Consider the following 12,340-nt stretch of genomic DNA (forward strand, 5'->3'; position numbering starts at 1 on the left):
CCTATTATAGATGGTGCTGGATATTTACAGTTATCAGAAGATTATCTACTTCTATCTTTAGTTGATGGTAGTTTTATAATTTTGCATACTTTGTACCTGTTCCAGTGAAAACTCCAAAAAACCATAATTTATCTAGACCATGGGCTTTAGTCATACTTTAAATAAACCTTTAATATAACCAAATGTCTTTATTAATGGCAGTTCAAATGTATCAAAACTATTAAACAGGCTGGGCATGGTGGCTCACACCTGTAATCCCAACACTTTGGGCGGCTGAGGTGGGAGGAGCTCTTGAGCCCAGGAGTCCAAGACCAGCCTGGGCAACATAGGGAAATCCCAGTCTCTACAAAAAAAAATTTTTAATTAGCCAGGTGTGGTGGTGCATACATGTGGTCCTAACTAATTGGGAGGCTGAGGTGGGAGGATTGCTTGGGCCCAGGAGGTTGAGGCTGCAGTGAGCCATAATAGCACCATTGCACTCCAGTGGTGCTATCATAGGCAACAGAGTGAGACCCTGTCACAAAACACTATGAAACACAAGTAAATGCCAACATTTTCAGAAAATTGCTCAAACTGTTAAAAGAGCTTTTGTAAGTAGCTTCAATTTTGGAGAACTCTATTGAGTGATAGGAAGCAGCAGTTCCTTCCTGCCAAATGGTGAAAGTAGAAGCCGACTCTTCCATGCAGGAAGACCATCTAACCTCTTGAGCAGGTCATCCTCATCAAGTATTAATCCCTTATTACTCACCGTAGGGACCAGGATTTTACAGATACTTAGAAGTTAATACATACACAAGCCCTATTTACAACTATTCCAGAAGGGCTCGAGGTATCCTGAAATCAAACATTCTAATGCTTCTCAGGAAAACGTAGTCATAACTGAGGGGAAAAAAGCCGCCTGTCACTTCAATTCAGGTTTACCACCGAAAGTTCTGACATCAAATAAACAAAACAAAAAACAGAAAAACACTTTGTTTTACCTTAACCCTCTCTAGCTACAGAGTAGGCCTAATATCTTTTTCAAACATCTGAAGGAAAGAAAACAATCATGTCTCTCTCCCCTAAAGCTTGTCTTGAGATGCTCCAGTTGTAGCCCAACCCTACATAGGTTGACAGGAGCTCCTATCACAGGGCTTTCCAAAGGAGATCCTGAGCCAGAATGAGATAAACATGTCCACTAAGACAAGGCAGTACTACTTTTCTTTCCTCTTCCTTGCTTCCAAAAACCCCCAAAGCACCAACCCCCTCCTTTCCTCTGGGATTTATAACATTAACCATGCTTTTCTCAAAAACCTATTTCAATCTTCAACATTTCTTTCCTAATAAACAACACTAACTCACAGAGACCTCTACCTCTGTTCCTGTTTTTACGGAACCAAAATAGTTACTTATTATATATTGATCACATATTAAGATATTTTGGATATAATGGATTAAATTATTACAAACAATTTTACTTGTTTCTTCTTATTTTTAATGCGACTATCAAGAAGTTTAAAATTCACAGATGGCTAACATTTTTCTTTGTGTTTGTTTTGTTGTTAAGTACAGGGGTACATGTGCAGGCTAGTTACACAGGTAAACTTGTGTCATGAGGGCTTGTTGTACAAATTATTTCATCACCCAGGTATTAAGCCTAGTACCCATTAGTTATTTTTACTGATCCTCTCCCTCCTCCCACCCTCCAGTAGGCCTCAGAATGTTGTTCCCTTGTCCATGTGTTCTCACCATTTAGCTCACTTACAAGAGAACATGCAGCGTTTGGTTTTCTGTTCCTGCATCAGTTTGCTAAGGATAATGGTCTTCAGCTCCATCCATGTCTTTTCAGAGGACATGATCTTATTCTTTTTTATGGCTGCATAGTATTCCATGGTGTATATATACCAAATTGTCTTTATTATCACTGATGAGCATTTAGGTTGATTTCATGTCTTTGCTATTGTGAATAGTGCAGCAGTGAACATATGCGTGAATATGTCTTTATAACAGAACAATTTATATTCTTTCGGGTATATACCCAGTAATGGGACTGCTGGGTCAAATATCTTTAAATCTTGGAGGACTCTCTACATTGTCTTCCACAATGGTTGGACCAATTTACACTCCCACTAACAGTGTATAAGCATTCCTTTTTCTCTACAACCTCACCAGCATCAGTAATTTTTTGTCCTGTCTGATTTCAATTCTTTTCTGAACATCCATTTTTAACTGATTTATAACATACAGTAGTTTCACTAGAGTGAAATGAACATGTTGATTTAAATACTAACTTCCTGGACTTTTTTTAATTCAGAATTTTTGAAAATGAGAATATCAGCTCTTGTTCACTGATCTTGACCTCTATTAACTAGTGGCTGAAATTTCCTCTTAAAACTAATGATTCTAAAGTCAAGAAAACATAGTTTCCATTTTCAAAATTAGCTTCAACAAGATCATGTGAAGCAAATAATTTAAAGAAAAAGCAGATGAAACATTAAACTGTACATCCAATGGTGGTACTCCGCCTAAAAGGAGTTCGATGCGGCAGGAACATCCTTCAGGCCTCAGAAGATGGGAAGCGGGAGGAAAGGCATTGACAGACAAGAACCGGATGGAAAACAGAAGTTATAGCTGACCAAGAATTTATCTTTATTCTGATTATGATTCTTCAAAGAGCATTAGTTGTTTACATTTCATTTAAGTCATGCTTAAATACATACCAAATATGACTACTTATATTCCTTTTGACCAAAAAGCTGAAAATGTTGTGTTCTAGTTCATCTTACTCATTTTATTCTGATGTGAAACACTCTAAATCCAAATCGTTTTGAAAGTAAATAGGCCAAGTGGCCTACCCTACCCTTTTTATAGTACAAATTCTGTGATACTGCCTTCTTTTCAGTATACGCTCCTCTGTGGGCCTTTGGCTTACACGGAGACCATCAGCTACAACCCATGGCAGTCAGCTTCAGAGTCCTCGCTCCAGTGTGCGTCTCGTTTCTCAGCCACAAGTTTGATGAACTGAAAATGACTGGCATAAAGCTTCAGTTTATCACTGATGTCCACCCATTTCACTTTTCCAGCATCATCTCCAGCTTCTAGCGTAAGATTATCCATTATCTCACCTGGTTGCCAAAGAAAAACCATCACCAAGAAGAATTCATTTCTGTTTTAGCATATCTATATCGTCAAGTATTCTTACTTAAAATAATCTTAAATCATCATTGTACTAGCTGGCCAAGTGAATTAAAAACTAGACTATTCCAGCCCTGGTCAGCAGAATGAATAAAAGGAAAAAAAACGAGACTACTCCAAAATGCCCAAATTTTAACCAAGTCCCTAAATTTTAGACAAACACACAATACAAAGACTTCTCTCTAAAAAGATTATCCTTAAAAAAGAGACTATATTATACAAATATGAAACCTTACATCAAAATCAATCCAAGATGGATTAGAGATTTAAACGTAAAAAAAAAACACAAATTATTGGTGACTCCTTTTATAGTCTTAAGTGGAGTTTTCTAAGCATAACACCAAACCAAAAACCATAAAGTATGTTTAAGTACTTAAGATATTTTAATAAATACATTTATAAATAAATTTATTAAAATATTTTAAACTAGGCCGGACATGGTGGCTCACACCTGTAATACAGTACTTTGGGAGGCTGAGGCAGGTGGATCACCTAAGGTCAGGAGTTCAAGACCAGCCTGGCCAACATGGTGAAACCCCATCTCTACTAAAAATACAAACGTTAGCCAGGTATGGTAGTACATGCCTGTAGTCCCAGCTTACTTGGGAGGCTGAGGCAGGAGAATTGTTTGAATCCATGAGGCAGAGGTTGCAGTGAGTCAAGATCACACCACTGCACTCCAGCCTGGTGACAGGGTAAGACACCATCTCAAAAAAAAAAAAAAGAAAAAGAAAAAAATATTAAATTTAAATTATCAAAAAAATAAAAAATAAGTGTTCCCAATCACAGTTGGGAATATAAATGGCATATTTCTGTAGGCAATTTGGCAATGTTTATCAAGAGCTTTTAAAAAGTAAGTTTTCTTTGACAAGCATTCATTCTCTAAATATCAGAGTACATCTTGTGTACCAGACTCTGTACTAGGCACTGAAGATACAATAAGCAATCCAGTAACACCACTTTGAAGAATTTATTCTAATGAAATAGAGACAAGCCTATTAAAGTACTCAAGGCAACATTACTTAAATATTTTATTTTATTTTTATTTATTTATTTTTAGACGGAGTCTCGCTCTTGTTGACCAGGCTGAAGTGCAGTGGTGCAATCACGGCTCACTGCAACCTCCACCTCCTGAGTTCAAGCGATTCTCCTGCCTCAGCCTCCCGAGTACCTGGGATTACAGGCACTCGCCACCATGCCTGGCTAATTTTTTTGTATTCTTGGTAGAGAGCACACTGCCACACCAAAAACTGGAGAGACAGGCAAATACAGAGACTCACAACTGACAAGGGAGAGAAGCCTACCACTGGAGTCAGCGCCTGGTAGGAACACTTAAAGGGTAACGAACTGCTGAAAGCTAACCTTTGGACTAGCTTGAAAGATAAAATCTCCTAGGGGCTCAGCCATACCAGTATGAAGGGTGGCCTCCATGTTAGTGAGTTTTACCTCCAAGAAAGCCACTGGGTGAAGACTGGAGAAAAATCCTCTCTCCCTTCCAACATGGAGAGGGGAAAGGTAACCATTTTGAAATAGAGCCAGATCACTCTGCCCTCAAGGAAAACTATTTTACCAAGCCCTAAGCAATCTGAGGGAAAGGAAATATCCAACTCCACAATTTACCACCATATCTATCAATAGGGCTGTTTAATAAAAGGTGAAGAGAGCTGAAAGAAGGGCATGCTTCAGACCTTATTTAAGAAGTCTCCAGGGAAACCCAAAACTATAGGAAATTTTAGCCTCTGACACATACAACTACAGTAAACAACAAACACAGCCTAACTCCTAGCCAGATAAACATAAAACCTCACACTAAAGAACCATTTGCCTTAGTTCCCTTTACAAGATATATCGTGGTCAGTTTTAAAAAAGCACTACAGCCGGGCGCAGTGGCTCATGCCTGTAATTCCAGCACTTTGGGAGGCCAAGGTGGGTGGATCACCTGAAGTAAGGAGTTTGAGACCAGCCTGGCCAACATGGTGAAACCCCATCTCCACTAAAAATACAAAAATTAGCCGGGCATGGTGGTGCATGCCTGTAGTACCAGATATTTGGGAGTCTGAGGCAGGAGAATCGCCTGAACCCGAGAGGCAGAGGTTGCAGTGAGTTGAGATCATGCCACTGCACTCCAGCGTGGGCAACAGAGCAAGACTCCATCTCGGAGTTAAAAAAAAAAAAAGGCACTAAAAGCATGCTAAATGGCAAAAAACATAGCCTAAAGAAACAAAGCAAATATTAAAACCAAACTCAAATATGGCACAGATTTTGGAATTATCAAAACACAATTTTTTAAGTTTAAAGAGAGAAAAAGGGTAAAAACAGCGAACAACCTATGAACTCTATAATCAACCTCTGAAGGATCAGTTACTGTTTTTACTTCCAAAAATAAGTAGTTAACAAATTTATCAGTACTAAAGTTGTACAGACCTGCTTCTAATTTACATCTGCATATTTCTTCTAATATACCTAAGTGGAAATACAGAAGCAATGGAAAATGGCCCCAGGAGTTTCCTCCAAGTTCAACAAGCAAAAGCACAGGACATAGAAATGACAGATCTTCTAGTTCTAGCCCATTTTGTAAGTGAAAAAACTGAGTCCAAGAGGACAAGTGATTTGTACAAGGTTACACAGTTCAGAAAGAACCATGAGTGGAACATTCATTTCATTTCTCTAGCATCATGCACCCACTTTTACACTACAAATAAAAACAAATTAAATTTAGCAATAAAATATGTTTCAAGGGAGCCATTCAATGTGTACATTAAGATCAAATTAATTTTTAAGACAGCAGATTTTTCCTTTCTCCTTCTGTAATAACAGGTTTGACCCTCCTCATAAAATTTTAAATTCCATGGACCAGAAAGAACATTCATGTAAATTTTCTCAGCACTTGGAATTTTTTGTTATTGCTTTGTGTTTTAATAATCCAAGATTATTATAAAAATATTTCAAACAGTAAGATATAAATCCCATTTCCTTCATCACTGCCATACTTCCTACCCAAATCCCAGTTGCTTTCGTTTTTGTTTTGCAAAAAAAATGAATCATACTCAATAAATAATCTGACATCTTTAAAGCATACCATTTTAGCCCATAATTTCAACCTTAATTTCAAATGTTACCAATGGATTAAAGAAAATTTAATCGCTGGTGATAACAGTTTTGAAGATTTCTCCTACGTATTCCTTTAATACCAACAATTTTGCTTTCATATAACTACAATCCTACAATCAACAGTTAATTGGTTTAAGATGCTAAAATAGTCCAGATTTAATCATGCCTTAGTGGGCTACTGGCTTAAACTGCTCCTTTAATCCCAGTCAGTTTAATAAATATAAAGTTACCTGTTTCGTCATGGTAGTTCACAGCTTCTGTCTCCATCCATGCATTATCGGTGTTTCGAGGATCATCAACATATCCCTTATATATCTATTTTCAAAAGAAGACAGATTTTTTAAAAGTCCAAGATGTAATGAGTACAGCAGAGCACGTTACCTTCACTAGCATCAGAAATGTAAATATCCTGTTGCACAACAACATGAACATATTGAATGCTACTGAGCTGTACATTCAACAGTTTAGATGGCAAATTTTATGTTATGTGTTTCTATCAAAATTTTGTTTAAGAAATGTAAGTATCAGCCAGGCGTGGTGGCTCATGTCTATAATCTCAGCACTTTGGGAGGCTGAGGCACGTGGATCACCTGAAGTCAGGAGTTTGAGACCAGCCTGACCAACAAGGTGAAACCCTGTCTCTACTAAAAATACAAAAAAATTAGCCAGGCATGGTGGTAGACGCCTGTAGTCCCAACTACTCGGAAGGCTGACACAGGAGAACTGCTTGAACCCAGGAGGTGGAGGTAGCAGTGAGCCAAAATCGGGCCATTGCACTCCAGCCTGGGCAACAGAGCGAGACTTTGTCTCAAAAAAAAGAAAGAAAAAAAGAAAGAAATGTATCTATCATAAAATTTTTAATGCAGTACTTTATGTGCTTGTTTCAAATTTCCCACAGAACAATATTCTCTTTTGAGGCAGCTTTAAAAAACATGAAACCCTCAGGACAGGCACAGGGCTCATGCCTGTAATCCCAGCATTTTGGGAGGTGGAGGCAGGCAGATCACAAGGTCAAGAGATCAAGACCATACTGGCCAACATGGTGAAACCTCATCTCTACTAAAAACACAAAAATTAGCTGGGCATGGTGGCACACACCTGTAGTCCCAGCTACTCGGGAGGCTGAGGCAGGAGAATCACGTGAACCTGGGAGGCAGAGGTTGCAGTGAGCTGAGATCACGTCACTGCACTCCAGCCTAGCGACAGAGCAAGACACTGTCTCAAAATAAATAAATACATCATGAAACTGTCAACACTTCAAACTCTAATTTCAGAAAGTAAGAATAGTCAGATTTGGGCAATATGATTTTTTAAGAGAGTCCATGATTTAAGTATTTTTCTGTGATTATGGTTTCTGAAATACAAAGGTAAAGTCTTCTAGTTAAACAAAGGAGATCTATAAGGAAAACTAAAGATTACTACTTAAGCTATTAATATATGAAAATATTTGGATCTAGTCATCTAGCACAAATGTAACCCAAAAAAATCTGGACAACATAAATAACTAAATCCCAATTCTGAAAAACAAGCAATCCAAATAAAAAAATGACATAAAAAAGGCCAGGCGCAGTAGCTCACGCCTGTAATCCCAGCACTTTGGGAGGCTGAGGCAGGCAGATCACCTGAGGTCAGGAGTTCAAGACCTGCCTGGCCAACATGGTGAAACCCTGTCTCTACTAAAAATATAAAAATTAGCCAGGCATGGTGGCATGCGCCTGTAATCCCAGCTACTTGGGAGGCTGAGGCAGGAGAATCATTTCAACCCAGGAGGCGGAGGTTGCAGTGAGCCAAGATTGCACTATTGCACTACAGCCTGGGGACAAGAGTGAGACTTCATCTCAAAAAAAAAAAAAAGAAAAAAAGAAACAACAACAACAAAAAAGAAAAAAAAATTTATTATTTTCTTATTATTAGTGTGCATATACCTTTTAAGGTATTTTTTTAAAAGCACAGAAGGCCAGGCTCACTCCTATAATCCCAGCACTTTGGGAGGTTGAGGTGGGGGGGATCACTTGAGCCCAGGAGTTCAAGACCAGCCTGGGCAACATGGTAAAACCCCATCTCTGCAAAACAAAAAACAAAAAATTAGCCCAGTGCGGTGGTGTGTGCCTGTGGTCCCAGCTACCCAGAAGACGGACGTGGGAGGATCACATGAGCTCAAGAGGTTGAGACTGCAGTGAGCCGTAACACCACTGCACTCCAGCCTGAACAACAGAGCAAGACCCTGTCTCAAATAAAAATCAAAAGAATAGAGGGTATATGGACAAAACAAACATGAGACTTAAATGATTATCAACCAGAAAAATCTCTGTATGACATAATTTAAAATGTAAATGTTCTTTCAGCGAGAGCTGAATTCATGCACATACAAAAAGCTTTCTGTTGGATGGGTACTCAATGTGAAAGAAAATAGTTTACAGGCCAGGCATGTTGGCTCACGTCTGTAATCCCAGCATTTTGGGAGGCCAAAGAGGGCAGATAACTTGAAGTCAGGAGTTCAAGGGCAACCTGGCCGACATGGTGAAATACTACATGGTGTCTCTACTACAAATACAAAAATTAGCTGGGCATGGGGGTGGGTGCCTGTAATCCCAACTATTTCAGAAGCTGAGGCAGGAGAATTGCTTGAACCTGGGAGGTGGAGGTTGCAGTAAGCCAGGATCATGCCACTGTACTCCAGACTGGGTGACAGAGCGAGACTCCATCTCAAAAGAAAAAAGAAAAACTAAGAAGAAAAAGGTTGTTATAATAAATGATATAAATGAACTAAATATAGATCATCTTAGCCTATATAAAGGTGCGCTATAAAACTTTAAATAGAAACCTATTTACAGTGAAGATCTGTAATTCGTTTTTGTGAATATATTTTAAATATACAAGTATTCCACTTTATTTAGAGACGGACATACAGATTTCCAGGTCAACTTTTAAGTCACTTTTAACAATCCACAGAACTAAATCCCTCCCAGAAACACTATTTCTTACCAGTAGGTGGTCTTGGCTGAAGAGTTTGTGCAACTTTTCCTCTATTTCTCTCTTTTCAGCGCTGGTTTTCTGTAAGGAGTTGAGAGCTTCCTCACCAAATTCTCTTTTCAGTGTGGCACTAATCTTTTCTCCTGGATCCACCATCCCCTAAGAGTCACATTTAAAAATTTGAAAAAAGGGATCAGCTTTGATTTGTTCAACAAATATTTATTGAGTGGTAGAGTGAACATTATTCAATCTGCCTATAATAGTGATCCCCATTTCTCTGTGATACGCTGTTCTCTAAACCATCTGTTGCTAGCAGAAGAAGCCAATAAGGATACCTCATGTATTTGGCCACAGTGATTGGTCCAAGGTTAGCCTATGGCAAACTGAGCCAATCAAACCAATTTCCTGGTACTTGCCAAACTCAAACTAAGGAAAAAGGACTGGAGGCAAGAAATAATACAGCACATTGATTCTTCCCCCATTGTTCATTCCATTCCAGCCACACTGATCTCCTCAATGTTCCCAGGACTTGCCTAACATGCTGCCCACTGAGCGCCTTTGCACCTGCTATTATCTCTATCCAAGATGCTGTTCTCTAGTTATCTGCATGGTTCACTAATTCATTTCCCTTCAGATAGTTACCTAACATGCACCTCCTCGGGGAGGTCTTCTCTAATTGCCCTGTCTAAAACTGCAAACTCTCAAACATTTCCTAGTCCTCTAACTTGCTTTTGTTTTTTTCTTAATACTTATTGTTAGATGGGATATATTTAACTTATATATCTTATATTATCTGTCTCTCCAACTGGAATGTGAGCATCAAAAGATAGAGATATTTATGTTGTTCTGTTGTATCCTCAATGTCTAAAATATTAGCTGACAAAAGGAAGATACTAAAAATACAGTGATTAGATGAGTAACTGTCAAAATGATATCAATGACAGCACTTTCCTGATAAGAATTTCAAATAACAATAAAAATGTAAGATTCTATGATGAAATCATTATTACATTATTGCTTTCAACCTAAGTGAAGTTTGACGATTTGGCTCACAGAAGTTAGCCTAAAGTTCGCTGAGCGCGGTAGCTCATGCCTATAATCCCAGCACTTTGGGAGGCCAGGGCGGGTGAATCACGAGGTCAGGAGTTCAAGACCAGCCTGGCCAAGATGGTGAAACCCCATCTCTACTAAAAATGCAAAAATTAGCCAGGTGTGGTGGTCGTCACCTATAATCCCAGCTACGAGGGAGGCTGAGGCAGGGAATTGCTTGAACCCAGGAAGCGGATGTTGCAGTGAGCTGAGATCATGCCATTGCACTCCAGCCGAGCAATGGACTGGATGGACTCCGTCTCAAAAAGAAGAAAAAAACAGAAATTAACCTAAACTTTTATCAGAGTCAGTTGAGATCCTTATTTCCATTCCATTTTTATTCTACAAAGAAAAAAACATTCTTGCAGATAACTGTATGTTTATAGAGAGTCATACTCATATCAAACTATCTCCATTTCACAATATGGTATAAAATATAAAACCCTCTACCACACACATAAACATTTTAAACGGCCACTTCAGGCCGGGCGTGGTGACTCACACCTGTAATCCCAGCACTTTGGGAGGCCCTGAGGCAGGCAGATTGCTTGAGGCCAGGAGTTCAAGACCAGCCAGGCCAACATAGTGAAACTCGTCTCTACTAAAATTACAAAACTTAGCCAGGCATGGTGGCGCATGCTTGTAATCCCAACTATGGTGGGAGGCTGAGGCACAAGAACTGCATGAACCGAGGAGGCACAGGTTGCAATGAGCCAAGATCGCACCAATGCACTCCAGCCTGGATGACAGAGTGAGAGACTCTGTCTCAAAATAAATAAATAAAAAATAAATGGCCCCTTCAAATATACCACTGCCATAAATTCAAACTACAAGTCAATAAAAGTATACTCATCTCGATGACATTATAGAAATTATTTAAACTACAAGGAACAGTAAATAAAAAGTGTTAATTTTTTAAATGTTGTCAAAAGTTATCAGAATTCAACCAAAAAGTGCTTAAAAATACTACTTTGGGCTTGGAGTAGAGGTTAAATTCTGAAATGGGATCCAACATAATGAATGCCTATTTATATGTGATCTCTAATAATCGTGTGAAGTAGATCTCTTTATTTTAAAGATGAGGGCCTGAACTCCCAATCACCCAGCTTCAAGTGGAATGGCCAGAACACAGACCTACATCTAATATCAAAGCCCAGGTTATTTCCCAAGGGTGTCAGAATTAGACGCAGATTCTAACAGTCTTGGATTATCCTAAACTTGCTGCTGACAATGACACTTCATGCAGGGATGAAAAACAAAAGAACTACTAATTCAAGTGGGAAGGAATAGAGGAAAATTGAATAGAAAAGATCCACAAACAATAACCATGTAGTAAGTAGAGCAACTAAAAAGAACTTAAACACTAATTTAATTTGAATGCTTACCCCTGGGATTGCCCATTCTCCACAGTCTTTCCTTTTTATTGCAACAAACTGTAAGATGTGTTTCCCAGAAACAGGATGCATGATTTTATTTCCACTGCTATCCTTTTTCCATCTGTGAATAGTAATGTAAAATCATAACTATTTACAACAAAAACTAAGGTTCTATCTCAAATCTGAGAAAAAGTTACAAGGACACTTTTCTTTAAAACAGAGTATATATAAATTTATCTCAAATCAGCTAGTTTTATTTAAAACCATTGATTTTTATAGGAAATATTCTATATTCATCACTGTTACAAACCAGGACAAATGTCTACATTACATAAAAGATACTACATTATCTGTAACGAAAATTCAGGATACAAACAATTTTTACTACTTAAAGTACTAACAAAACAAGTAGCAGCAGAATAGAATTTAAAGAAAAGGTTATCAAAGTTTTTTAAAAAATAAGTTTACATATCCTTCTTTAAAAATTACTGGTAGTTGCCAGGTGCAGTGGCTCACACTTGTAATCCCAACACTTTAGGAGAATTGCTTGAGCTCAGGAGTTCGAGACCAGCCTGGGCAACAAGGGAAGACCTCATCTCTACAAAAAATTAAAAAAT

General features: G+C 38.4%; 1 protein-coding gene across 5 annotated transcripts in view; it reads right to left on the reverse strand.

Annotated features, from left to right (window-relative positions):
• Positions 1 to 2,604: 2,604 nt before the first annotated feature.
• LOC105479655 (nudix hydrolase 9) overlaps positions 2,605 to 12,340 on the reverse strand; it is a 36,107-nt gene continuing 26,371 nt past the window's right edge. For 2 of the 5 annotated variants that reach the window (XM_071093324.1, XM_071093321.1), the window contains exons 5-8: positions 11,733 to 11,844; positions 9,271 to 9,417; positions 8,917 to 8,990; positions 7,116 to 7,481 (exon numbers count right to left, since the gene is read on the reverse strand). In XM_071093324.1, the coding sequence (XP_070949425.1) occupies positions 7,289 to 7,481; positions 8,917 to 8,990; positions 9,271 to 9,417; positions 11,733 to 11,844 (526 nt within the window). In that variant the 3' untranslated portion in view covers positions 7,116 to 7,288. Of the gene's footprint in view, positions 3,105 to 6,515; positions 6,601 to 7,115; positions 7,482 to 7,995; positions 8,991 to 9,270; positions 9,418 to 11,732; positions 11,845 to 12,340 lie in introns of those variants that run through there. The other 3 variants (XM_011737748.3, XM_071093322.1, XM_071093323.1) reach the window with 3 other exon arrangements.

This window comes from Macaca nemestrina, chromosome 3 (assembly GCF_043159975.1).
Source record: "Macaca nemestrina isolate mMacNem1 chromosome 3, mMacNem.hap1, whole genome shotgun sequence".
NCBI classification, from domain to species: Eukaryota; Metazoa; Chordata; class Mammalia; order Primates; family Cercopithecidae; genus Macaca; species Macaca nemestrina.